Source organism: Nycticebus coucang, chromosome 7, assembly GCF_027406575.1.
Source record: "Nycticebus coucang isolate mNycCou1 chromosome 7, mNycCou1.pri, whole genome shotgun sequence".
NCBI lineage: Eukaryota > Metazoa > Chordata > Mammalia > Primates > Lorisidae > Nycticebus > Nycticebus coucang.
This window is the reverse complement of record NC_069786.1, coordinates 103,486,516-103,513,450: the sequence shown is the minus strand read 5'-3', so window position 1 is coordinate 103,513,450 and position 26,935 is coordinate 103,486,516. Positions and strand designations below refer to the sequence as shown.

General features: G+C 43.6%; 1 protein-coding gene across 1 annotated transcript; it reads right to left on the bottom strand.

The window, feature by feature from the left end:
• Positions 1-21,367: 21,367 nt before the first annotated feature.
• Positions 21,368-23,570, bottom strand: LOC128590598 (nucleolin-like). Its single transcript, XM_053597944.1, has one exon. The coding sequence runs from the start codon at positions 23,415-23,417 to the stop codon at positions 21,594-21,596; it is 1,824 nt and encodes a 607-aa protein (XP_053453919.1). The 5' UTR covers positions 23,418-23,570; the 3' UTR covers positions 21,368-21,593.
• Between the last annotated feature and the right edge of the window lie 3,365 nt (positions 23,571-26,935).

Here is a 26,935-nt window from a genome sequence, read left to right as displayed (position 1 = left end):
AACTGAAAGCTTTTCCTCTTAGAACTGGAACCAGACAAGGTTGTCCGCTGTCACCTTTACTATTCAACGTAGTGCTGGAAGTTCTAGCCAATACAATTAGGCAAGACAAGGAAATAAAGGGAATCCAAATGGGAGCAGAGGAGGTCAAACTCTCCCTCTTTGCTGACGACATGATCTTATACTTAGAGAACCCCAAAGACTCAACCACAAGACTCCTAGAAGTCATCAAATAATACAGTAATGTTTCGGGATATAAAATCAATGTCCACAAGTCAGTAGCCTTTGTATACACCAATAACAGTCAAGATGAGAAGCTAATTAAGGACACAACTCCCTTCACCATACTTTCAAAGAAAATGAAATACCTAGGAATATACCTAACGAAGGAGGTGAAGGACCTCTATAAAGAAAACTATGAAATCCTCAGAAAGGAAATAGCAGAGGATATTAACAAATGGAAGAACATACCATGCTCATGGATGGGAAGAATCAACATTGTTAAAATGTCTATACTTCCCAAAGCTATCTACCTATTCAATGCCATTCCTATCATAATACCTACATCGTACTTTCAAGATTTGGAAAAAATGATTCTGCGTTTTGTATGGAACCGGAAAAAACCCCGTATAGCTAAGGCAGTTCTCAGTAACAAAAATAAAGCTGGGGGCATCAGCATACCAGATTTTAGTCTGTATTACAAAGCCATAGTGCTCAAGACAGCATGGTACTGGCACAAAAACAGAGACATAGACACTTGGAATCGAATTGAACACCAAGAAATGAAACTAACATCTTACAACCACCTAATCTTTGATAAACCAAACAAGAACTTACCTTGGGGGAAAGACTCCCTATTCAATAAATGGTGTTGGGAGAACTGGATGTCTACATGTAAAAGACTGAAACTGGACCCACACCTTTCCCCACTCACAAAAATTGATTCAAGATGGATAAAGGACTTAAATTTAAGGCATGAAACAATAAAAATCCTCAAAGAAAGCATAGGAAAAACACTGGAAGATATTGGCCTGGGGAAAGACTTCATGAAGAAGACTGCCATGGCAATTGCAACAACAACAAAAATAAACAAATGGGACTTCATTAAACTGAAAAGCTTCTGTACAGCTAAGGACACAATAACCAAAGCAAAGAGACAACCTACACAATGGGAAAGGATATTTGCATATTTTCAATCAGACAAAAGCTTGATAACCAGGATCTATAGAGAACTCAAATTAATCCACATGAAAAAAGCCAACAATCCCTTATATCAATGGGCAAGAGACATGAATAGAACTTTCTCTAAAGATGACATACGAATGGCTAACAAACACATGAAAAAAAAAATGTTCATCATCTCTATATATTAGAGAAATGCAAATCAAAACAACCCTGAGATATCATCTAACCCCAGTGAGAATGGCCCACATCACAAAATCTCAAAACTGCAGATGCTGGCGTGGATGTGGAGAGAAGGGAACACTTTTACACTGCTGGTGGGACTGCAAACTAGTACAACCTTTCTGGAAGGAAGTATGGAGAAACCTCAAAGCACTCAACCTAGACCTCCCATTCGATCCTGCAATCCCATTACTGGGCATCTACCCAGAAGGAAAAAAATCCTTTTATCATAAGGACACTTGTACTAGACTATTTATTGCAGCTCAATTTACCATTGCCAAAATGTGGAAACAGCCTAAATGCCCACCAACCCAGGAATGGATTAACAAGCTGTGGTATATGTATACCATGGAATACTATTCAGCTATTAAAAAAAATGGAGACTTTACATCCTTCGTATTGACCTGGATGGAAGTAGAAGACATTATTCTTAGTAAAGCATCACAAGAATGGAGAAGCATGAATCCTATGTACTCAATCTTGATATGAGGACAATTAATGACAATTAAGGTTATGGGGGGGAAGCAGAAAGAGGGACGGAGGGAGGGGGGTGGGGCCTTAGTGTGTGTCACACTTTATCGGGGCAAGACATGATTGCAAGAGGGACTTTACCTAACAATTGCAATCAGTGTAACTGGCTTATTGTACCCTCAATGAATCCCCAACAATAAAAAAAAAAAAAATTAATGTAATCACTTGGCTATGACAATAAATGACTATTTTACAGCATGGAAATGCTTAGACATAGTGCCAAGGTCAGACGACGGAACCCGTGCATCCGTTGTGAGGAAGGCGGCAGCCACAAGGCAGACTGATCCAGGTACAGTCATCAACAGGGTGATTTTCTGAAATAATCAGAAATTTTTGACAAAAGTTTTTTACAGAATGAACTATAGAGGCCTCAAAAAAGTTAACCATAGAGTTGCCATATGACCCAGCAATTCCTCTCCTATGTACATATCCCAAAGGGCTGAAAGCAGGTATTTGATCTAATATTTGTACACCAACGTCATGCTATCCATATGAGCCAAGAGGTGGATACCACCCAACTGTTCATCCGTGGATGAAGGGGTAAAGGAAATGTGGAATGTACTACAATGTAATATACTTTAGCCATGAAAAAGCAAAGTACTGATGCACGCTGCAATGTGGATGAACTTTGACACCACGAGGCTAAGTGAAGGAACCAGGCGTACAGGGCACATAGGATTGCAGGCTTCCACCCACACAGAGTGCACATCTGGAGCTGGTAAACCTACGGACACAGAAAAGGAACCAGGCGTACAGGGCACATAGGATTGCAGGCTTCCACCCACACAGAGTGCACATCTGGAGCCGGTAAACCTACGGACACAGAAAAGGAACCAGGCGTACAGGGCACATAGGATTGCAGGCTTCCACCCACACAGAGTGTGCATCTGGAGCCGGTAAACCTACGGACACAGAAAAGGAACCAGGCGTACAGGGCACATAGGATTGCAGGCTTCCACCCACACAGAGTGTGCATCTGGAGCCGGTAAACCTACGGACACAGAAAAGGAACCAGGCGTACAGGGCACATAGGATTGCAGGCTTCCACCCACACAGAGTGCACATCTGGAGCCGGTAAACCTACGGACACAGAAAAGGAACCAGGCGTACAGGGCACATAGGATTGCAGGCTTCCACCCACACAGAGTGCACATCTGGAGCCGGTAAACCTACGGACACAGAAAAGGAACCAGGCGTACAGGGCACATAGGATTGCAGGCTTCCACCCACACAGAGTGTGCATCTGGAGCTGGCAAACCTACAGACACAGAAAAGGAACCAGGCATACAGGGCACATAGGATTGCAGGTTTCCACCCACACAGAGTGCACATCTGGAGCCGGTAAACCTACGGACACAGAAAAGGAACCAGGCGTACAGGGCACATAGGATTGCAGGCTTCCACCCACACAGAGTGTGCATCTGGAGCCGGTAAACTTACAGACACAGAAAAGGAACCAGGCATACAGGGCACATAGGATTGCAGGTTTCCACCCACACAGATTGCTCATCTGGAGCCGGTAAACCTATGGACACAGAAAGTAGACAGGTGGTTGCCAGGGGCCAGGTTGGAGGGGGAGCAGGAAGTGACCGCTTAAAAGATATGGGGATCTCTTTTTGGAATGATGGAAATATTTTGGAACTAGATGGACTGGTGGTTTCATAACAATGTGAAATAAATGTACACTTGTTCACTGAATTACACACTTCAAGGTGATTTCTTTATGTTATATAAATTTTATTTCAATAAAAAAGTATAATCTTCCTAGATTTACAGCTTAAGTGCATGTTCAGAATTCCGTGAATATTAAAACCATGCAAAATATTCTTACTTTAAATCCAAATTAGGGTCTAGGCTCGGATAAATTATAAACAGGGTTTTTCCCTGCAGGATTATCCGTGTGGAGTACTCTAAAGTTGGGCAGCGTTTTGCCATGTGGGGCGGCCCTTTGATTGCAGAGTGTCTGGAGTCCCCCTCCTCTTAAATGAGCTCACAGATTTCTAGCACCAGCTCTAAGGGAGAGAAGGCTACAGCCGTAGTCTGTGCCCCACTTGCCCAGCCCTCACCGAGCATCTGTGTGCGGCCTCAATGTCTGCTCCAGGAACGGGGAAGAGGAATGCGTCATAAGACCTGTGGGATAATGTCAAAATCATTAATCTCTCTCCTCGTTTTAAAAGAGGAAGGCTGGTACATTATTCCCAGGTTGACGATCTTAGAGCTGTTAGCAGACATAGGCTTTGAGACGTTGTTACATTTTGTTTTTGTTTTCTAAGGAGCTAGCAGCCAAAGCCACAGTGCTTAAATATGCTGTTTCTTTGGCTCTGTCTGTCTTTGGCTTTGGGGAGAGATGCTACTGCTAATGCTCGTTTGGCTGGAACTGGCTGCCTCATCTTTTAGAAACCACTTTCTCTTTGCTCTTTCTGCGCCGCTCCCCTGAAGGCACCTTCCTTGCCAGCCTTACTCTGGAGTCGACTGCAAGGCAACTACTGACAATCTCCCTCTGAGGATGTCCCCCGTTTAACCCTAGACCCTTGGGGAAGAATTCCCAGGTGCCTAGAGAGCTGTCCTTCCAAAGTAGAGGTAGTAGGAGAGAGAACTGCCTTTAATATAGAAGGCGTGACTGATTAGGCCCGGGCCCACTCCTGCGGCTCCTTTAAGAACTGCAAGTCATCTGTCTCTGCCTCTCTGCGAGGCCTTGGGAAACTCCTCTGGGCCAAAGGAGCTGCCTCTTGAGGACAGAGGCTTTGTGTTGTTTTCTTGGGTTCAGGCCAAGTGGACCCTGGTGGGCAGAGAGGGCCCAGGGCAGGAGGGGAGGATAGAGAAGTAGGACCCCAATGCAGCCCCAAGAGCCTGCCAGGGGAGCGTTAAGGTGGAGACTGGAGAAGACCCTGCACAGACATCCAGTGATTTCCTCTGTCTGTCAAGAACAATGCACGTCTCAGCTGTTTTCACTCTGAGCCCAACTTTCTGCCTCTCGCCATCATTATCTTCAGATGTTTACTGGGAGCTCGAGGCCAGCCACGTGGCAGCAGCCTCATTTGTTTTTATGTAGTTCATGTGAATGTGGGCTGTTTTGCACATAAAAAGAACCAAATGAACATTAACCGCTAACCACTCCCAACCTTCCAGTGCACCGTGAGTGCCGCTGGTGCACGTGTGTGTTGCGTGCGCACAGGCGGTGTTGGGCCCTGCCCCACTCATCTTGACCCGTCCGTGTTTGCTTGGCTCTCACTCAAGCTCTGGTGCCCAGGTAGGACTCTGGTGAGAAAACATGTGCCGGAGGCCCTCTCTCTGCTGCGTCGTGTCTGCTGGGTCCCATGTTTTCTCTCTATAGTAAATACTTCTTGTGACGATATGAATGCCACTTTTCTAACTTTTAAAAAAATCATACTTTTTGTGTGCATTCTTCCTAAAAGGAATTGCCAGATTAAAGGGTCTGGACTCTGTGGCTTTATTTACAGGTTCTCAGATTACTCCTGAAAGATTCACTCAATGCTCACTACACTTGAAGAACCGGGGCACCTCTGTCACTGCCATCATCAATCATGCATTTGCTGAGCGTCTTGTGTGTGCATGCTCTGTGTCAGCCGGGGAGGGGGTCGCACAGAAGACAGGGCCCCTGGTCCTCAGCTTGGTGGTGCTCCCAGATCCTGAGGTGGTTTCTCAAGGTAAGGTTCCTGGGTCACCACATTGGAATCACCTGGGGTGGGTGCTTGCAGATTCCTAGGACTCACCCCTGTCTACTACATCAGAATTTCTAACTCCAGAGTCCAGGAATCTGCATTGCCAATAAAATCCCCTGGGGCACTTTTCATTGGAGCGCCACTGGGTTAATGGAATGACTTGAGTTCCCTTCTGCGCAGCAGACGTGCAGGGCTCAGGATGGGGTCTGAGAGCCTGGCTGATGGATCAGCTGGAGCCGCAGGATCCAAAGCTAAGCAGGTCTCCTTGCCAAAATGTCACCTCCTACAGGACGCAGATGAAGCCACTGAGCCCAGGGCAGGCTGTGAATAATAAGCAAAGTGGGTGGATAATTTTTTGCTGCGGCCCGGGCTGCAGAGCAGGAGGAGAGCCTTTTCTAGTGTCAAGATCACTGTTCCAAATTAGTTGAGCGAAGCCAAGCAGCTCTGGGGAGGTGAACACGTGGCTTTGCTCAGGAAGGGAGCATGTGTGAAGTGCAGTGCCCACCCACTCTCCATATGTGATCTGACCAGACTGGTGGGCGGATCCCGAGAGGCACCGACCTGAGTCAGGACGAAGAGAGAGGTGGCAGCAGCTGAGGGAGATTGGGCTGCTCTGCCAAGTCGGAGAAATGTCTGGATTTCCCTGCATGAACAGGGGTGGGGAGGACTTGGCCCAGCTGTGTGGGAGTGGCACAGACACACCACCAACTTGCAGGGCTAACTGCAAGTTGTGGCCCTGGAACAGAGGAGACACAAACCTGCAGGTGTCAGGTTTGTGGCCCTAAGAGATCTCCCAGGCTTGTGTTAGCCAGTGGCTATAGATAGGGCTGGCACCACCTCTGAGGCTTGGTGGCTTCAATAGAGCACATCTTGGGTCTCTTTTCCACAGTTCCTGAATTGACCAGATGCATACACCCAAGATCCTTTTAGGCGGCTTTTGTTAGGTGCTGCCACCGTGTGATGGCCTTGGGCTCACTGGTGGACTCCCTGTTTGGAACAGTCCCTTTGAGTTGGTAGAGCTCACATACCAACCCCCGAAGCAGGTGTTGCGTGGCATTGCTCCTGGGAGATACCCATGCTCCCTTCATATGGCTCGCAGTGAGCGAGTCTGTGATTTTGCTCAGAGGCAGCCAGCCCAGCATTCGTTTTCAATGAGCCCTGAATTCCCACGTGCAGAACACTCGAAGTTCCAGTTTAGAAATGCTCTGTGTGTGGCTCTATTTCTCAATTCAGGAAAATGAACATCAGTTATTTTTTTTTTTTTTTTCTGGCCTGTCTTCCACGCTGCCGGATCATTTAAGAGCAAAGTAATTAACCCAGCATAGGCATAGTCTTTGATGCCAAAATGATTTTGGAGTGAACTCTGAGGCAGAAGTGTTAGGCCAGTGTTTCGGCACTCAATGCCCTGGGACTTTATTTCCGCACACAGTGATCTGCTCCCACCAGTGAACTGAGAACAGGCATCTCGTCTTTTCCAGCTGTGGGGTTGGGGTTTATTAGTGTGGTTAATAGAAAGCTCGTGTCAGTGTATGGGGAAGTATCTGTGGCCTCATTACATGGACCCTAACTGCTGCGAGATGGGTGTGTGCGCTCATGTAACCATGTGCATTTCCTCCACGAGCTCAATTGTAATATTTGGTTTAAAAAGTACAGAACCGAAATGAAGACAGTTGGGAAAGAACATCTATTGATCAGCAGCGAATCTGTATTTGGTGTCTGCTTTAAAAGAATCATCAATCATAAGTAATCAAAAAGAGAAGAGAGGAGAGGTCGAACACCGCCCACCCTCCAATCTCTCAGTGTTGCCTTTCATAGGAACATAATTTCTCATACTGAGAAATCTGTTTTCAGTTTGGCTGAACAAAACTCCTTGAGTCATCAACGTCTCCACTTGACAAAGCATTTTTGCAACTTTTTTTTTTTTCATTTGATCTTATCCACAGGGGTGGAGTGACTAAACCAAGATTGCACAGCTGGAAAATGGCAGACTGAAAGCTGGATCCGGCTCTGCTGATCCCACGTTGAGGTGTCATGACGTGAAGAGGCTATCAAGCTCCAAGGAGGAGAAGTCTGCATTTTATGTCTTGCCCTGCCCTTGGCTTTAGGGAAAGTCTCAGTTTCATTGTACCTCCTGGATTTAGGATGATGACCCAGATCTCAGTCTTGGCAACCAAAACTAATCAAGTGGGCTTTCTTGTTCCATGAATAAAAGGATTGTGTAAATACTCAAGCAACAAAATAATGGAGTCCCGGAACAGTTTTTAGATTCAGCTATTCTCATCTGACTTGTTATTCTTAGGAGCAATTTTATTTCACCTCTCCCAAAGATGGGTCATATCCTCAGTACCTGTTAGCTTCATTCACACACAGAGCAATGAGCCCAAACCAAGAATTGGCAGATTTGCTTTAGCACAGACGTTTTATGCTATATAGGAGTTATTGCTATCCCTGGGACACTTGGGTCATGTCAGAATTATGGATGTTAATATTAATAAGAAGCAAGAGCCTTTATAAAGTAGATACAATGTTTCCTTGTTTCAATGCATTTTGATATTAAATAAGTAATGTGAATTACTTCTAAACTACTGAAATATGCAAGTCAGCATCTGTTCAAGTCAACAACTTGAGCTTTTCCTTATTATTAAAGGTTATAGACATTCTTTTTCTATGCTTCCTCAGGAATGCAATCTTAAAAAATTTTTAATTATTATGAGTACATAGTAGTTGTATGCCTTTATAGGGTACCTGTGATGTTTTGATATAGGCAGACAACGAAAATTAATCAAATCAGGGTAACTGGGGTGTCCATCACCTCAGGCATTTAACATTTCTTTGTGTTAGGAACCGCCAGTTCCTCTTAGTTATTTTAAAGTATACCCTAACTTACTGTTGACTATAGTTACTTCATTGTGCTATCAAGTATTGTTCATTCTCTCTATCAATCTGTATTTTTGCTCCTGTTCACCATCCCTGCTTTAGCCCCCCTACATCCCCCTTCCCAGCCTCTGGTAACCATTGTTCTACTCTCTGTTTCCATGAGATCAATTGTTTTTAATATTTCACCCCTGCATATGAGCAAGAACATGTGAGATTTGTCTTTCTTGGCTTATTTCACTTACCATAATGTTCTCTAGTTCCTCCCATGTTGTTGAATATGGCAGGATTTCACTCTTCTTTGTGGCTATATATTATATTGTGTGTACATACCACAGTTTCTTTATCCAATCATCTCTTGGTGGATACTTAAGTTGATTCCATATCTTGGCCACTGTGAACAGTGCTGCAATAAACATGGGAGGGCAGGTATGTTTTTGATATATAGAATTGCCATCCTTTGGATATATAGTGGAACCTCCGTAAGTTGACCACCCAAGAGACCATAACAACCTAACTGCTCAACATACAGAGGTGGTCAGCATAAGGAACTAGGCCTCCTGTATTGATATGCACATATGGTCCATGTCTGGTCTATGAAAATTAGGTCAACTTAAGAAGGTGGTCAATGAAAGGCAAAAGCTTTGTGCCAAAGCTTTTTAGCTTAATATAATTCTACTTTTTCAATTTTGCTTTGCTTGCTTGTGTGCGTTGGGGCTGTTACTCAAGAAGTCCCTGCCCAAAGCAATGTCCTGAAGCAGGAATGCAATCTTCATTTGCCATAATCACCTACCCTTGGGCTACATTAATGGGTTTCTATTTATATGCTTGTCCAGTCTTTATCATCTTTGGACATAGGTGAACAGTTAATATTGTTCAGAAAATTACTTTTAAGCAAAGTTGCTAGTACTTTGTTTCCTTTGTAAATAATTATGTCAAGTTTTTGTCAGTCATATCCCTAATATTTTCCCAAATTTTCACATGTAGATCTTAATAAAACAGATTAAAGATGTGGGCACCTTTTTTCTTCTTGCCTGCCTAAATTTACCAGAGTGCACCTCAGCAGCAACTAACCACAGAGGACGTAGAGTACTTGACTGTACAGTGTGGGAGCTGAACTTTGTAGCGTTGACTTCCCCACTGTTACCACTGACAGTGAACTCCTCGGCAGGAGGAGCAGTCCCCCCTTCACACAGAATCAGCACCAGCTGTAGTCCAATTAAATTCAACAGTGAACAGGTGTTCACAGTAATGACTTCCACACAAAAGCATGCTTCCATGTGATACTCTTTACATCCGATATACTAACAGCCCCACTGAAAGGGAGGAGTAGAAAAGAAGATGGGATTCAGTAAAGGAAAAACAGCAACCCCCAGACTCCTCCATAATCAGCATCAGAAGCCCCAATTAGCCTCAACATTTCACAGGTGTCCACAGGAGGGTAGTTTATGCAAATCAATTGTCCCTGAAGAACTTCTTCTTTGAAAACTTCTTCAGATCCAGGCAGCTCATTCATATCACCACCCCAGTGCTGTTATTACCACTATTTAGGTGCTTTTAGGAGCCCACCCTGGTAGACACACGTGGAAAGAAATATTAACAAAACTTATGGAAATCCCAGAAACGCTCTAATTTTTAAAGAAAGACATCTGGGTCCTGTTCTCCATTTGAAATAGAAAAATATTGGGAGCACTTGTTGGGGGCAGATGCCTGCAAGGGTTTTTACTCCTACGGTATCCCAACTAAACAGTTACTGAGTGTCTACACGTACCTTGCTGTGGTAGAGGAGTGAAGATGGCGACCTTGCCGCCTCCTGCATCTGCACAGCAACATCCCTTCAGGGCTCGTTAACAGCACAGGACCTGACCAGGGTTACTCGCACTGGCTCTACCAAGGCTGGATAAACTGAGTAGTATTCAGGAGACTGCAGGAAATGAGCTGGCGGCATTCTTTCTCCAGCATTCCTCACCCTGTGGCTTGGGGGCCACTAGCGCCACTGGTGTTGCTGGAGTTGGCACCTTTTTTGACTCTGCATGTAAAAGGATTTGTCAGTTCGAGGCAGAGAACTTCAGAATTCTCCTGGTTCAGGCAGGGAGTAAGGCATACTCCCAAGCCTAACACAGTTCTTGTGGAGTAGAAAGACATTTTTTTCTTCTAGCAGGAACAATTTGATAACTCAGATCAGAAGGAAACCTGTGTTAAAAACAATCCCAGATGTGGAGTAGAAAAGAAGATGGGATTCAGATAGAAATGCAGGTGGGCACATTGATTGGTGTAACACACTGGGAAACGAGTGGTTTTCCAACCCTGAAGCTGGACCTGTGGCCAAATAATCCCATTCCCAGTTATAATCCCAACAGAAATTGTGGCAGCCAAACTCTAAAGTGATCCCTAGTTTTCTCCACCTCCTGAGATTCATGCTCTTGTGTAATCCCTTACCCTTATGAGTGGATGGAACCTATGCCCTGCTTCTAACCAATAGAACACAGCACAATGATAGGATATCACTTCTGTGATTATGTCACATAAAATTGTAACTTCTGTTAGCAACTCCATTGCTTCTCGGCTTGTGTGCTTTGATGTTGGAGGAGCCTACATGTCAGGACAATGAGGACGGCATTTGGCCAAAAGCCAGCTAAGGACTGAAGGCCTTGGTCAACAGACTTCCAGAGACTGAATTATGCCAACGACTATGTGAGCTTAAAGCACATACTTACCCAGTTGAGCCTGCAGATGAGATCCCAGCCATAGATCATGCCTGATTTTAGCTTGTAGGAGACTTGAAGCAGAAGATCCATACTTTTAAGTTTGAAGTTTGTGGCAACTGATTTCATAGCAATGGATAACTAATACATAAATGCTTATAAATGTATACCCCATATATTTAAGAATTTCCAGGGCAACATTCTTCATAATACCAAAATAGGATACAATTCAAAAGTCTGAAAGGAATAAGATGGTTAAATACATTTTTTATATAATGGAACACTGTTAAAGCAACAAGAAAATAACCAACCCTAGCTACATGCAACAGCATGGGTGAGTCTCACAGATAAAGAGCTGAATGAAAAAAGCCAGGCACAAAAGAGTACATCCTATATGATTCACTTTACATAACGTTCTAAAACAGACAAAACTAATCTATTATCCCATTTGAAGTTAGGGCGGTGGTTACTTTTGTGGTTGAACAGAAAGAGGGAAGGGACACAGAGAAGCTATTGAGATGATGGGAAGAGCTCTGTTTCTTAATCTGAGAGCTGGTTACAAGGCTATTTTGCCCACTTTTATGTACATGTAAGTTGAAAAGGGTAAAAAAAATAGCCTGCCAAACCCTTTTCAGTGTAGGATAAGAATAGACATGTGATTAGAGAGTTGCTATATCTTTATAAGCACAGTTTCATCATACATCAGGAGAGGGACTTGGGTGGCACTGATTTCAGATGAATCATCTAACAGAGGATAAAACTAAGGCTAAGAGAGGTAAAGTGAGTTGCAGAAGGCAAGCTTCCCATCACTGCAAAGCAGATCTTTTCTTTTTTTATAACTTGACTGGCTGTGAGGGCATCTGGCTGTGGCTTGTCCACTATGCTTCTTCATGCTTGAGTCCCTTTACTATCCCATGAAATTGCCTGTTGATGTTACAAGCTCAATTTAAGAAAGTTACTTTCCCAGATATCCCAGCACCCAGATTAGTGTTGTGCTTTCAACTAGCCAGTACCCAACTAGAAAGAGCTTCATGATGCCCTGTTTTTTTTCAACAATCTATCCTGTTCTATTTCACTTGAACCCTCTTTGGTGGTGGTTTCTGGGCCTGTTTCTTACACTGTGGCCAGTGGCCTTTCCCTGATCTATGCACAGTTTAGTTCACACCCTGTGCGGCTGAAACTCGATGCTCTTCCCTGGCATTGAATTTGGCAACCCTTCTTGGCTTTGATTGTGACCCATCCCTTGGCATATACTTGCTTCCAGCAGCTCTGGGTTACAACCTTAAATGGGAAGCCTGTAGGCATCTTGCTGGGTTTGCCTTGGCCCTAGGAAAAGAGGAAAGAAAATTTTTTTTCAGTAAAGGATCTATCAACACCTATTTTTTTTTTTTTCAACTGAGACATTCAAATAAGCTCTTTCATTCTAGTATAACATCAGTGGGTATAGGCAGAGATAAGAGGGAGTTTCCTGCTCTTTCCCCTCCTCCTCTTCTTAACATTACAAGCTTGATTATAAAATCATCACAGTGGATGAGGCCGGCCATGTGCTAATGCACCTTGGAGACAAAGCATCCCCTGTGCCAGAAAGCAGGGTACAGATCTGGCAGTAACCCCACTGATGGCATGGATGTGTCTAAAGAAAGCGTTAATCAGAGAGGGAGTTGGTGAAGATAGAATTAAGACAGAGGATGGATTAGAGGGAGCCCTGGAAAGCTGAGATGAATATACCAGTGGTGATGGTGTCTGGTATCTGGTGCCATTAAGCTTTCAAGTCCTCTAACTATACAACCTTGCTCTAATTCCTGACTTATCAAGGAGCCTTCCTTCCTTCCTTCCTTCCTTCCTTCCTTCCTTCCTTCCTTCCTTCCTTCCTTTCTCTCTCTCTCTTTCTTTCTTTTGGGACAGGTCTGGCTCTGTTGCCTAGGCTAGAGTGCTGTGATGTCAGAGCTCATAGCAACCTCAAACTCCTGGGCTCAAGTAATTCTCCTTCCTCAGCCTCCGAGTATATGGGACTACAGTAGTGCACCACCATGCTTGGCTAATTTTTCAAAAAAAATTTTTTTTTTGTAAAGTGTCTTGTTCTTGCTCATGTTGGTCCTGAACTCCTGACCTCAAGCAATCCTCCCTCTTCAGCCTCCAAAAGTTCTGGGATTACAAGTGTGAGTAAACTCACCAAGGAGATTTTGATAGTAATTTGAACTCCTCAGCAGATTTTCTTCAGGGAGAAAAAATGTTGAGTAGAATAATTTGAATGTTTGATCTCCTTGACAGCTGCACATCTTGTCAATAGAGGGATTGACATTTCGGTGAGACGTTTCGGTGTTTTGTGAGTTTAGTTCACTTAAGTCAGCCCTCCTAAAGTCAGGCAAATCCTGGAACACTAACAAGATTGAATTTTTGGAACTGTAAGTCTTCTGGCCAGACCTTGGACTGTGAAAAATTCATTAAGATAATGCCACTTTGGAAGGCATTGTCTTGGTGGACAGCCAGCCAGCCATTTCCTGGCAATATTCAGCATGGCTTTGGGCCCACTTTCAAGATCCTGACGGTATCTAATGGGCTTGAGAGGAAGAGAAAATGGGAGCAGAGAGAAGAGGAGGTAAGAGGGTAAAATGAGTATCATTGCAAGTGGACTACCTTCATGTTTCTTAAATGGGAGTAGATACCCTCCTGGGACACGCTTGGGAGGAGTAGAGAGGCGGAATAAAATTCATGTCTTTCTGAAAGATTAACTTATCCCATAGATTTGAGGAGAAGAAGTTAAAATGTTAACTGATTAGGCAAAGATTTACTATTTATCCAGAGTACTGTAGGGTAGTCAGGGACTGTATTTATCAACTACCCTCACATTTAAGTGAAGCCCTGTGATGAATTCTTGCTTGTAGAATGTGGGGAGAATGGCTGTCAGTTCCGGGCATCAGCAATTGGGAAGCAGTGACTTCCCCTGTCTGCCAGCTGAATGGAAAGGACTTAGAGTCCCTAAGAAGGAGTCAAAAGACCAAGGGGTAGGCTGTCCACTGACCTCCACACACACGGGCTCCATGTTAGTAAAAGACATATTTTTTAAGTATTAAACCATTCAGTGTAACCTGGTTCTTTGTACCCTCAATGAATCTCAAACAATAAAAAATAAATAAATATATTATTGAACCACCGAGGTTTTGAGCTTGAACTTTTATAGTAGATAGGAGTACTCTACTAGAACTGACAAGAAATTTAAATATTTCTACATGAAAGCAAATAATCATATGATAGATTTTGAATTTTACACAGACTCCAATTAAAACTTAGGCTTCAAAGACATATGGTATATACTGAACTCAATAAAACCTTGCTGGTGATTTCCTAGACACAAAGTCTGCTTTTCTCTAAGTGAAATAAATACCTGTTGGATTGAATTGAATGGAAAGAAACAGGGTGTTAGCAGCATTTGAGGAGCAATGGCATTATCCCTGGGTGCCTGTGGAGCGATCCACTCATTCTCCTCTGTTGTTGGGGAACTTGATAGGAAAGTTGGACAAGAGCCAGAAAAATCCATGTGATGGGGAAGTAAGAGCTATGGATGCCCACTAGACTGTAGTGTCTGTAATAAGCACTCACTCAAGGCAAGATGGAAGTAGGTGAAGTTAGACTTCTGATAACTTTTCTCCAAACCCCTACCATCAGCCTCTCAGGGGCTTCTAGCATATTCCTACTGTACATTAGCTGCTAATTTGCTGGGCTTCTTTTCAGATAAAACTCTCGTGGTCTGGACTGTTCCAGAGTGTCCATCCCAGCTTACATTCTTTTGGGGTCTGCTCTTTTTGGGGGCTATTATGTTCAAAGAATTCAGGTTAAGAGGCAGGGATGGTAAATACATGGCATCCCTAGTGGGGAGCCCCTTCCTACTTCCATGGAAGACATCAGTCATTCCCCTCAGCACTGCTGTCTGCTGAGCAGGTGTGGCCTCAGAGCCTCTCAGGACAGAACTCCGGGCTCCTGTGTGTCTATTATGGCTGGCTGTTGAGTTGAATTCCATTTACAATCCTGCTTGAATGATAGATCATAGCAGTTTCATTGGTTATCCCCCCAGACAACATTTGCTTTTCGACAAGGCTTTTATTACCCCATTAACCCAAAAGAGGAATCTGGAAATTTCCAGCACTCTGGCAGTTCCAGCAGGAGACGGATTTGGGGCAAGCGACCATTTTTTCCGTTGCTCCTCAAATTATGCTGCTAACCCGCTGCCTCTTTCAATTCAATTCAATCCAACAGATATTTATTTCACTTACAGTAAAGCAGGCTTTGTCTAGGAAGTCACATTTAACTCCATCACCAGCAAGTTTTTATCGCGTGCCTGTGGTGTACATGGCAATGAACTAGGTGCTCAGGTGTTTCTTCTGTGATTATGTTGACTTATAAGCATCATATAGAGAAGCCCTGTTCTCTCTGCCTCTTCCCCTGTTCTCTCTCTCTCCCTCTCTCTCTTCTTTCTCCCTCTCCCTTCCCCCTGGGGGAGCTGACTTCCTAAAGGAACCCTCTTGTCTTGTTGTACAGGCCACCTGGGCTGCTTTGGCTACAGTCAGACGCAGCTCACTGTCCTCCCCGGAGCCCTTCACCCCTGTGCTGGCTTCTTAAAGCCAGGGTTTGCCTTCACTCCCCTCCCCCCCAGCTTCCTTAGCTGTGGCATCCCAGCAGAGGCACGGTAGTCTCTGTCAGTGGCCAATCAGATTTTCTTGTCACTGTCTTCCTCAGTGCTGCTGAGGAAAAAAAAAAAAGGCAAGGTTTAAAAAAAAAAATCCTTCATTTATTTATTTATTTTTTTGGTGGGGGGTCTTCAATGGCAGGATTTATCTCCCACCTATCCATTCTAGTTGTGTTCTAGACTGATAAGGGCAGGTCCACCTCTTACCCCCAGTGACATGTGTCTAACTAGGCGCTTGTAGCTGCCACAGCAGAGCTAGAGGAGGAGCTGCCAGGACTCAGGGCTGGAGATGTGTCTCCGGGCATTCGTGTGCAAGGGCCAGTTCTGAATGCTCCCTACTTATGCCTTGGAAGTGGAGCTAGGAAGGCATGGTGTGGGGGCAGAGGGCCAACCTCAGCTTCTCTGGTCAGGGGCTACCTCTTTGGCGCTGGGATTTCATATGTCTGAGCTATGTGGGAAAGGGGGCTGGGTGCCTCCCCATGCTAGCTGTGGGCACAGCGGGAAGGGTTGCAAACATATGATTAGTTAATGAAAACTTGGATTTTGCAGGAAACAGCCAGATCTATGGAAGGGTGGCAGCTGCTGCATTGAACAGATGCCCCAGGAAAGCCCTAAATTTGTGGAATCTGCAAATTTTCCTCACCCCTGCCTAGGAGGCCAGCACAGAGCAGTCATTACAGGCCTTTCCTGGAAGCATCAGGAAGCCAGGGATGGTGATTTGTTTAGATTTGTCTGGATGGTTGTGGGCTGCCAAATCACACAGACAGCTGCAGTTGGTTGCTGTCTTCATGCTGTGCAATCCATGCCATGCATTTTATCAGCTGCATCTCTGCTCCACTCGGGATGTCTTGGGAAATCATCATAACTTAATGGAGAGTTGGGGCCCCAAATCTGCTTCCTTTCTGCTACATTGCTGCATTTGTTCAACTGTATCATTAGCTGGGAGATAATAACCGACCGCAGCTTCATCCTTTTCTCGACTTTGGCCTTTGTTTATTGGATCCATGTGAAAGCACAATGGGCTATGCCTGTCAATCTCTCCACTCCTTCCAGAAGCAGCGGTGAGGGGAGTGAGGAAGAGAAATCCAATTATGTATGAACTGGGAATTTGTCGTGATGGAAAGTCTGCAGGCAGCCTGGCTTTACTGGTGCACAGCCCCTTTGGATAAAAACAAAACACTTTTTTCCCTCAAAATCAATTTTTCCCGTCTCGTTTTAGAGATAGGGTGCCCTCTGTTGCCCAGGCTGGAGTCAGTGGGACAATCACAGCTCACTGAAACCTAGAACACCCGGGCATAGGCCATCCTGCTGCCTCAGCCTCCCGAGTAGCTGGGCCTACATGCGTGAGAACAGTGTGGACTACACTACTCTTGGCTAATTAAAAAAGTCTTTTTACAGAGAAGGGGGGTCTTGCTATGTTTCCAGACTTGTCTCAAACTCCTGGCCTCAAGCTATTCTGGTGCCTCAGTCTCTCAAAGTGCTGGGATTACAGACATGAACCACTGCCTGTACCCCTGAATTGGTTCTTTTGATGAGTTTCCAGGCAGGCTGGAGGTAAAATCTGGGAGCCCGCCTTTGTTGCTATCTTTCTGGCTTTTGTCCAGTGTCAACCTGCAATGATACTATTTGTAGAAAGATGCAAAATTAGCATAGAGTTGTGTTTGGAAGTTAGGTTGTAGGAATGAGTTTCATGGAGTTTCTCTTGTTTGACTATCTCCAGTTTGTCTTAAATTGGATCATAGACTCTTACCATGGAGGAGAAATTTGGAAATAATCTCTTTCAATCCTTTCATTTTATAAATGAGGAAACTGAAGTGCAGAGAGATGACGTATATTCTTAAAGACCCCCATCAGGGGCAGCGATGTCCAGCTGTAGCAGGTATCCAGCTGTACCAGTTATGTTTTCAAGTGGTAAACAACAGAAACCAACAGGAAAACTTTAAGAGTTTATTGGAAATATTAGAAAGATATTGGAAATTTCCAGAAATGGCAGAGAACCTAGAGAACAAAATATGGAAATGGATGAGAAACAGGGCCTCTCTGGAAGGGTAAGACAGGCTGCATAACGAGAGTCTGCTGGGAGGAGAAGTTTGGCCAGGGTAGAAGTGGACTTCAACTTTTTCAGTGTTCATGTAATGCCGTGACTTTTCAGTTTCCTGGGAGTGAGCAGCTTCATGGCTTAGCGTAGCTGTGTTGGAGAAGAGATGCTGTCTGTGTTCCATTCACGTCCCCTCAGAGATCACCTGCAGGCTGGTCCCTTACCCACAGCCGGCTTCCTGTGTCTCGCCACCTGAGGGCACTCACTGCATGGGACCAGAGGTGCTGGGGACTCAGTTCTCTTTTTTGATCAGTCTCACTTTTGCTTAGGCTGGTCTCCAACTCCTGAGCTCAAGCAATCCACCCACCTTGGCCTCACAGAGTGAGCCACATTCCCTGGCCTGGGACTCAATTTCTACAGCACCCTTCCAAGAGTGAGGGACAGCTCTCTACCTACCCCCACAAGAGACGAGTCTGAGGAGGGTCCCCAAAGGGATGGAGCTTTGGCAGCATACACCAGCCTCTGCTATTATTTCCTCTCTCACTTTCTCTTTTTCACAGTGCTTCCAGGGCTCACCTCCCAAATAAAATACTTTTACTCAAATGTTTTATGGTCTACTTTTGAAAAATTTAGATTCTGACATGTTTCTTGACCAGGGGAGAGATAGGGTACTTTATTAAGAGTTCCATGAGACCATACCCAATGGGGGAAGAAATGATTCTCGTAAAGGAAATTTTGGTGCCTGTAAGAAGGTGCCTTTGGGGAGAACTCAAAGCAAATGCTCAGAACGCTAGCTGACCAACCTCTTGATTTTGTGCATTGGCTCATGGGGTGCTTTTTAACATCTGTGTTCATGACAGAGCTTACTTATTCTTTCACCATAACGCCTCGTAAATCTATTGTTTTTGCAGTCCTCACCTGGGGCCTCCCATTAGCCCTTGCTGATTTCTTCTTTTTAGACATAGATCATTATCTAGAAATTCCGATACTTGGTTTGTCTGACTGAGGAAATTTTCAAGCTTCCTCTGCAATTAGATGTGGCTGGGTGACTAAGTTAGAAAGCACTGAAGGTGGGCGGCGCCTGTGGCTCAGTCAGTAGAGTGCCGGCCCCATATACCCAGGGTGGCAGGTTCAAACCCGGCCCCGGCCAAACTGCAACCAAAAAATAGCCGGGCGTTGTGGCGGGCGCCTGTAGTCCCAGCTACTTGGGAGGCTGAGGCAAGAGAATCGCTTAAGCCCAGGAGTTGGAGGTTGCTGTGAGCTGTGTGAGGCCACGGCACTCTACCTAGGGCCATAAAGTGAGACTTTGTCTCTGCAAAAAAAAAAAAAAAAAAGAAAGCACGGAAAGTAAGTAAAAGTGACAACATCTAGGGCAAGTCAAAAGAAAATTCTCTGTCTTACCTTAGAGTCATATAAGTATTATAATCCTTCATCGGTCCATCAGAATGATCATTTATTCCAACTACTGTCTATTTATTTTTTATGTAATAGACAACTGTGAATTCAACCACTCAACACGAAAGCTAGACTTAACAGTTGCTAAGTTATGTCTACTATGTGGTCTTTCCCCAATCTAACCTGTCTCCTACCCCAAATAACCAGCATTGCAAATCCTAAACAGTAGTCACCCTTTATTGGAAGGGGGTATCTTCCAAGACCTCCCGTGGCTGCCTGAAACTTCAGATAGTACCAAACCCTTACATACTATGTTTTTTCCTATACATACTATAATTTATAAATTAGGCATGATGAGAGATTAACAACAATAGCTAGTGATAAAATAGAACAATTATAACGATATGCTAGTACCATTACTCTTGTGCTTTTAGGGTTATTATTGAGTAAAATAAGGGTTACTTGAACACAAGCACTGCAGTATTGACAGTTGATCTGATAGCCCAGATGGGGATGAGTGAGTAACCTGCAGAGAGCATACACCATGTGGATATGCTGGACAAAGGGATGATTCTTCTCCTGGGAGGGAGCAGGCCGATGAAAGATTTCATTATGCTATTATTTCGCGAATTTTCCGTTTAACGTTTTCAGACTATAGTTGACCATGGTAACTTAAGCTGCAGATGAGGTAGGACGATTGTATTCACCATTCCTTTACTATCCTTTTTTAGATAGTTTTTATCTTGTTGTTAACCATAAGTGTTCGATTCTAGAAACAGAATCATAGGAATGGTGTAGAATAATAGAAAATTTTTAGAAGAGGAATAATAGAAAGTTAGATATAGAAAATGTATTTTGTGGCCCTTGCTAACTTAGAATTACATAGGGAAGGGAATTCTGGGAAATGTAGTTCTAGCTCAGGTAGGTTGACAGAGCATTAATCCATCCATACTTATCCAGTTGTAGCCCTACAATGTAAGTTTTAAAAAGAGTTGTTTAATGGGGCAGTGCCTGTGGCTCAGTGAGTAGGGCACCGGCCCCATATACTGAGGGTGGTGGGTTCAAACCTAGCCCCAGCCAAACTGCAACAAAAAATAGCCAGGCATTGTGGTGGATGCCTGTAGTTGCAGCTACTTGGGAGGCTGAGGCAAGAGAATCACCTAAGCCCAAGAGGCTGAGGTTGCTGTGAGCTGTGACGCCACCCCAGTCTACCAAGGGCAATAAGGTGAGACTCTGTCTCTTTAAAAAAAAAAAAAAGAGTTGTTTAATTTTATAAAAACATGTCATGCTATATGTATGTACCCCTTCAGGACTTACTGTTTTATTTTTAACTTAACATATTTTTAGGATTTATTTATAATGTCATAAATAAATATAATGTCATAAAACTTGCTTGTTTGCAGCAAGTGAGAATAATGGCCTCCAGGCCTCAAGTTTCTGCGAAAGACACTATTTCATTCTTTTCATGGCTGAATGGTATTCCATTAAACTACTCATCATATATGTCCACTATATATACAGGGTGTACATAAAGTTCATGTGCAATTTACCATGTTAAACTATCTTAAATTGTACATGAACTTTACATCCACCCTATGTATATGGCTGCTGGATCCAATGTTAGATCTCCTTTAGTTCTTTGATAAATCTCCATAGAGGTTGTATTAATTTACATTCCTACCAACAGTGTATAAGTATTCCCTTTTCATTGCATATTTGGCAGTATCTACTGTTGTTTCACTTTTTTTATTTTTTTAGAGATAGAGTCTCAGTTTTATTGCCCTCAGGCAAGTGCTATGGCATCACAGCTTACAGCAACCTCCAACTCCTGGGTTTAGGTGATTCTCTTGCCTCAGCCTCCCGAGTAGCTGGGACTACATGCACCTGCCACAATGCCCGGCTATTTTTTGTTGCAGTTTGGCTGGGGCCAGGTTCAAACCCACCACCCTCGGTATATGGGAGTGCCCTACCCACTGAGCCACAGGAGCCGCCTTGTTTCACTTTTTTTTATTTATTTATTTATTTATTTATTTATTTATTTATTTATTTATTTTTTTTAGCTCTATCACTCATCTCTTTTAAAAAGTTTATATGAATATCCAGTCAAAACCAACAGGGTATCGCCCTTGAAATGTTATCTGTACGGATTTCCAAGTAGACCACAGGACTGTATACTGTCTTGGAATGTCCTCAGAAGGCTCTGTCATTGATCAGGTAACAGAGTAAAAACCCCAGAGTCCTTTCTTTCAAACAGATAAGGGAAAGACACAGGGACAAAGAAGCTATTCAAACTTCGTCTTCTTTCCTTGTGGCTTGTGGTCTCCTCCTCCTCTTCCACCTCGGAAGCCTCCTCGGCCTCCGAAGCCTCCCCAGCCTCTGCCACCAAATCCGCCTCTGCCTCCTCTGCCTCCACCTTGGCCTCCTCTGCCTCCACCGCGACCCCCAAAGCCACCTTCGCCCTTAGGCTTGGCCCAGTCCAAGGTAACTTTGTTTCCATCAATTTCACCATCTTCCATGGCCTCCTTTGCAGCTTTGGCATCTTCCTCACTGTTAAAGTCTACAAACCCAAACCCTTTGGAGGACCCAGTTTCCCTGTCAGTGACTATCCGTGCACGAACAGAGCCGTCAAACGACTCCTTCAATGTCTCTTCAGTGGTATCCTCAGACAGACCTTTGACAAACAGAGTTTTGGACGGCTGGCTTCTGGCATTAGGTGATCCTCTGGGTGCTTGTAACTCCAGCCTGATTGCTCTGCCCTCAATTTCCCTTTTATTACAGGAATTTAAAGCTTCTTTAGCATCTTCAAATGAAGCAAATTCTATAAATGCATACCCTTTAGATTTGCCATTTTGGTTCTGGGGCACTTTGATAAAAGTTGCCTTCTCAAACACTTCCTGAAGCGTTTCTTCTGTTGCACTGTAGGACAAGTTGCTTAAAACCAGAGTTTTTGATTCACCGCTCCAAGTGCTATTCTTTCCACCCCTATAGTCTTGACTTTGACCTTTCTCTCCAGTGTAGTACAGGGAAATGGATCGCCCGTCAATCTCTGTTCCCTGCTTTTCTTCAAATGTTTTCTCTGCATCAGCTTCTGTCTTAAATTCAATATAAGCAATCCCTTTACTCTTCCCATCTTTGCTGACTATTCTGATCTCCATAGCATCTTCAAACACTTCTTTTAATTCATCCTGAGTGACTTTGTAAGGAAGGTTTTTGGCCAAAAGTGTTCTGGCATCCCGATCTTTCTTACTGTCTTTCCCTTTTGGTTTCTCTAGTTTAATTTCATTGCCAAAGACTTTCAAACCAGTGAGCTCCAAGGCTTTTTCCAGGTCTTCAGCAGATTCAAAATCCACATAGCCAAACTTTCTAGTCATACCAATTCTGACATCCACAACAGCAAGATCGTTTTTAGCAAAAACATCACTGATACCAGTTTTTAATTCTGGAGCAGATTTGTTAGAATTCAGGTTTCCAATAAACAGATTGAAAGATGTAGTCGGTTCTGTTCCTTCCACTTTCTGTTTCTTGGCTTCAGGAGCTGCTTTCTGTTTCATCATTTCCTTCTTTCGTTTTCCAGGTGCTTCTTTGACAGGCTCTTCCTCCTCTTCCTCCTCTTCCTCATCATCTTCATCTTCATCCTCATCATCATCTTCATCCTCTTCCTCATCATCTTCATCTTCCTCCTCAGCCACACTCTTAGCTTTCACAGGAACAACTTTTGCAGGAGCTTTCTTTCCTTTGGCTGGTGTGGTCTCCATGGCTTCTTCTTCAGAGTCATCTTCCTCCTCCTCATCATCATCCTCATCGTCTTCATCTTCATCATCTTCATCCTCATCCTCTGAGGCAGGAGCAGCGGCCGCTGCTTTCATCACTGCTGGCTCAAATTCATCCTCTTCCTCTTCCTCATCTTCATCTTCCTCCTCGTCATCCTCCTCACTGTCATCGTCCTCATCATCATCATCACTGTCTTTCTTCTTGGCATTCTTGCTGTTCTTTGCCCCCTTGGCTGGAGTGGCTGCTCCCTTCTTACCAGGGGTTGCTACCAATGCTTTGCCGGGTGTGCCTCCCTTTTTGCCGGGTGTTGCTACTGCTTTGGCTGGAGTAACCATCTTCTTGGTCTGTGGGGCTGCTGCCTTTTTGCCTGGGGTGACAGCTGCTTTCTTGGCAGGTGTGGCAACTGCAACCTTTTTAGTTGGAGAAACCACCACTTTCTTTGCTGGGGTTGCAGTAGCCTTCTTGCCTTTCTTCTGAGGGATGATAACATTTTAAGTATTCCTCTTGGGAGTCATGAACTCCTCGTCCATCCTTCAAAGCAACTTTGGAACTCATTTCCTGGAATGACCATCACAGCCCTTATCTTGTGGCAGCACTGCACAAATAACTTGGTGAGGTTGAGTGTGGTGGCTCACGCCTATAATCCCAGCAATCTGGGAGGCAGAGTCAGATGCATCACCTGAGCTCATGAGTTTGAGACCAGCCTGAGGTAGAGACTCTGTCTCTAAAAATATCCAAGCAATTAGCCGGGCGCTGTGGCGGGCGCCTGTAGTCCCAGCTACTCGGGAGGCTGAGGCAGGAGAATCGCGTAAGCCCAAGAGTTAGAGGTTGCTGTGAGCCGTGTGACGCCACGGCACTCTACCCGAGGGCGGTACAGTGAGACTCTGTCTCTACCAAAAAAAAAAAAAAAAAAAAAATCCAAGCATTGTGGTGGGCACCTGTAGCTACTGGCTCAGGAGGCTGAGGCAAGAAAACCAAGAGTTTGAGGTTGCTGCCAGCTATGATGCCACAGCACTCTACAGAGGATGACAAAGCTTTTTTATTTATTTTTATTAACCATAGCTGTGTACATTAGTATGATCGTGGGGCACCATACACTTGGTTCATAGATCATTTGACACATTTTCATCACATTAGTTAACATAGCTTTTGTAGCATTTTCTTAGTTATTTTGCCAAGACCTTCACATTCCACATTTACTAGGATTCACATATACCCTTGTAAGATGCACCGCAGGTATAATCCCATTAATCCCCCTCCTTCCCCCTCCTTCCCCCTCCCTCCCCCTCCCTCCCCCCTCCCTCCCCTCCCTTTCCCCCTTCTCCCTATTCTTAGGTTATAACTGGGATATAGCTTTCATGTGAAGGTCCTACATTAGTTTCATAATAAGGGTGAGTACATTGGGTACTTTTTCTTCCATTCTTGAGACACTTTACTAAGAAGAATATGTTCCAGCTCCATCCATGTAAACATGAAAGAGGTAAAGTCTCCATCTTTCTTTAAGGCTGCATAATATTCCATGGTGTACATATACCACAATTTATTGATCCATTCGTGGATCGATGGGCACTTGGGCTTTTTCCATGACTTAGCAATTATGAATAGGGCTGCAATAAATATTCTGATACAAATATCTTTGTTATGGTGTGATTTTTGGTCATCTGGGTATATGCCCAGTAGGGGGATTACAGGATTGAATGGCAGATCTATTTTTAGATCTCTAAGTGTTCTCCATATCTCTTTCCAAAAGGAACGTATTAATTTGCATTCCCACCAGCAGTGCAAAAGTGTTCCCTTTTCTCCACATCCACGCCAACATCTCTGGTCTTGGGATTTTGTGATATAGGCTAGTCTAACTGGAGTTAGATGATATCTCAAAGTAGTTTTGATTTGCGTTTCTCTGATGATTAAAGATGATGAGCATTTTTTCATATGTCTGAAGGCCATGCTCCTGTCTTCTTCAGAGAAGTTTCTCTTCAAGTCCCTTGCCCAGCCTGCAATGGGATCCCTTGTGGATTCTGGTTATTAAACCTTTGTCGGAGACATAACCTGCAAATATCTTCTCCCATTCTGAGGGATGTTTGCTAGCTTTACTTACTGTGTTCTTGGCTGTGCAGAAGCTTTTTAGTTTGATCAAGTCCCAATAGTGTATTTTTGAAGCAGCTTCAATTGCCCGGGGGGTCCTTCTCATAAAAAACTCGCCCAACCCAATTTCTTCAAGGGTTTTCCCTACACTCTGTTCTAGTATTTTTATAGTTTCATGTCTTAGGTTTAAATCTTTAATCCAGTGAGAGTCTATCTTGGTTAATGGTGAGAGGTGTGGGTCCAGTTTCAGTCTTCTACAGGTTGTCAGCCAGTTCACCCAGCACCATTTGTTAAATAGGGAATCTTTTTCCCACTGAATGTTTTTAATTGGCTTGTCAAAGATTAAATAACGGTAAGTAGCTGGATTCATCTCTTGGTTCTCTATTCTGTTCCAGACATCTACTTCTCTGTTTTTGTGCCAGTACCATGCTGTTTTGATCACTATCGATTTGTAGTATAGTCTGAGGTCTGGTAGCGTGATTCCTCCTGCTTTGTTTTTATTTTTGAGTAATGTCTTGGCTATTCGAGGTTTTTTCTGATTCCATATAAAATGAAGAATTATTTTTTCAAGATCTTTAAAGTATGACAGTGGAGCTTTAATGGGGATTGCGTTGAAATTATATATTGCTTTGGGTAGTATGGACATTTTAACAATATTGATTCTTCCCAACCATGAGCATGGTATATTTTTCCATTTGTTAACATTCTCAGCTCTCTTTTCTTAGAGTTTCATAGTTCTCTTTATATAGATCTTTCACGTCCTTTGTTAGTTAAACTCCCAAGCATTTCATCTTCTTTGGCACTACTGTGAATGGAATAGAGTCCTTAATTGTTTTTTCAACTTGACTATTGTTGGTATATATAAAGGCTACCGATTTATGAATGTTGATTTTGTAACCTGAGACACTGCTGTATTCCTTAATCACTTCTAAGAGTTTTGTAGTAGAGTCCCTAGTATTTTCCAGATATACAATCATATCATCTGCGAAGAGTGAAAGTTTGATCTCTTCTGACCCTATGTGGATACCCTTGATCACCTTTTCTTCCCTAATTGCGGTGGCTAAAACTTCCATTACAATGTTAAAGAGCAATGGAGACAATGGGCAGCCTTGTCTGGTTCCAGATCTAAGTGGAAATGATTCCAATTTAACTCCATTCAATATGATATTGGCTGTGGGTTTGCTGTAGATGGCCTCTATCAGTTTAAGAAATGTCCCTTCTATACCAATTTTCTTAAGTGTTCTAATCATGAATGGATGTTGGATGTTATCAAAAGCTTTTTCTGCATCGATTGAGAGAATCATATGGTCTTTGTTTTTTAATTTGTTTATGTGCTGTATTACATTTATAGATTTACGTATATTGAACCAGCCTTGAGATCCTGGGATAAAACCGACTTGATCATGATGTATGATTTGTTTGATATGTTGCTGGATTCTGTTTGTTAGAATCTTGTTGAATATTTTTGCATCTATATTCACTAGTGATATGGGTCTATAATTTTCTTTTCTCATTGGGTCTTTTCCTGGTTTGGGGATCAGGGTGATGTTTGCTTCATAGAATGTGTTGGGTAGTCTTCCTTCTTTTTCTACCTTTTGGAACAGGTTGAGTAGTACTAATTCCTCTTTAAAGGTTTGGTAGAATTCTGACGTGAAACCATCTGGTCTCGGGCTTTTCTTTTTGGGGAGATTTTGTATGGTTGATGATATTTCTGAACTTGATATGGGCCTGTTCAACATTTCCACTTGTTTTTGATTAAGTCTTGGAA

Coding starts and splice junctions, on each gene's coding strand:
- LOC128590598 (XM_053597944.1), bottom strand. CDS start 23,417: ATGGTTACTCCAGCCAAAGCAGTAGCAACACCCGGCAAAAAGGGAGGC.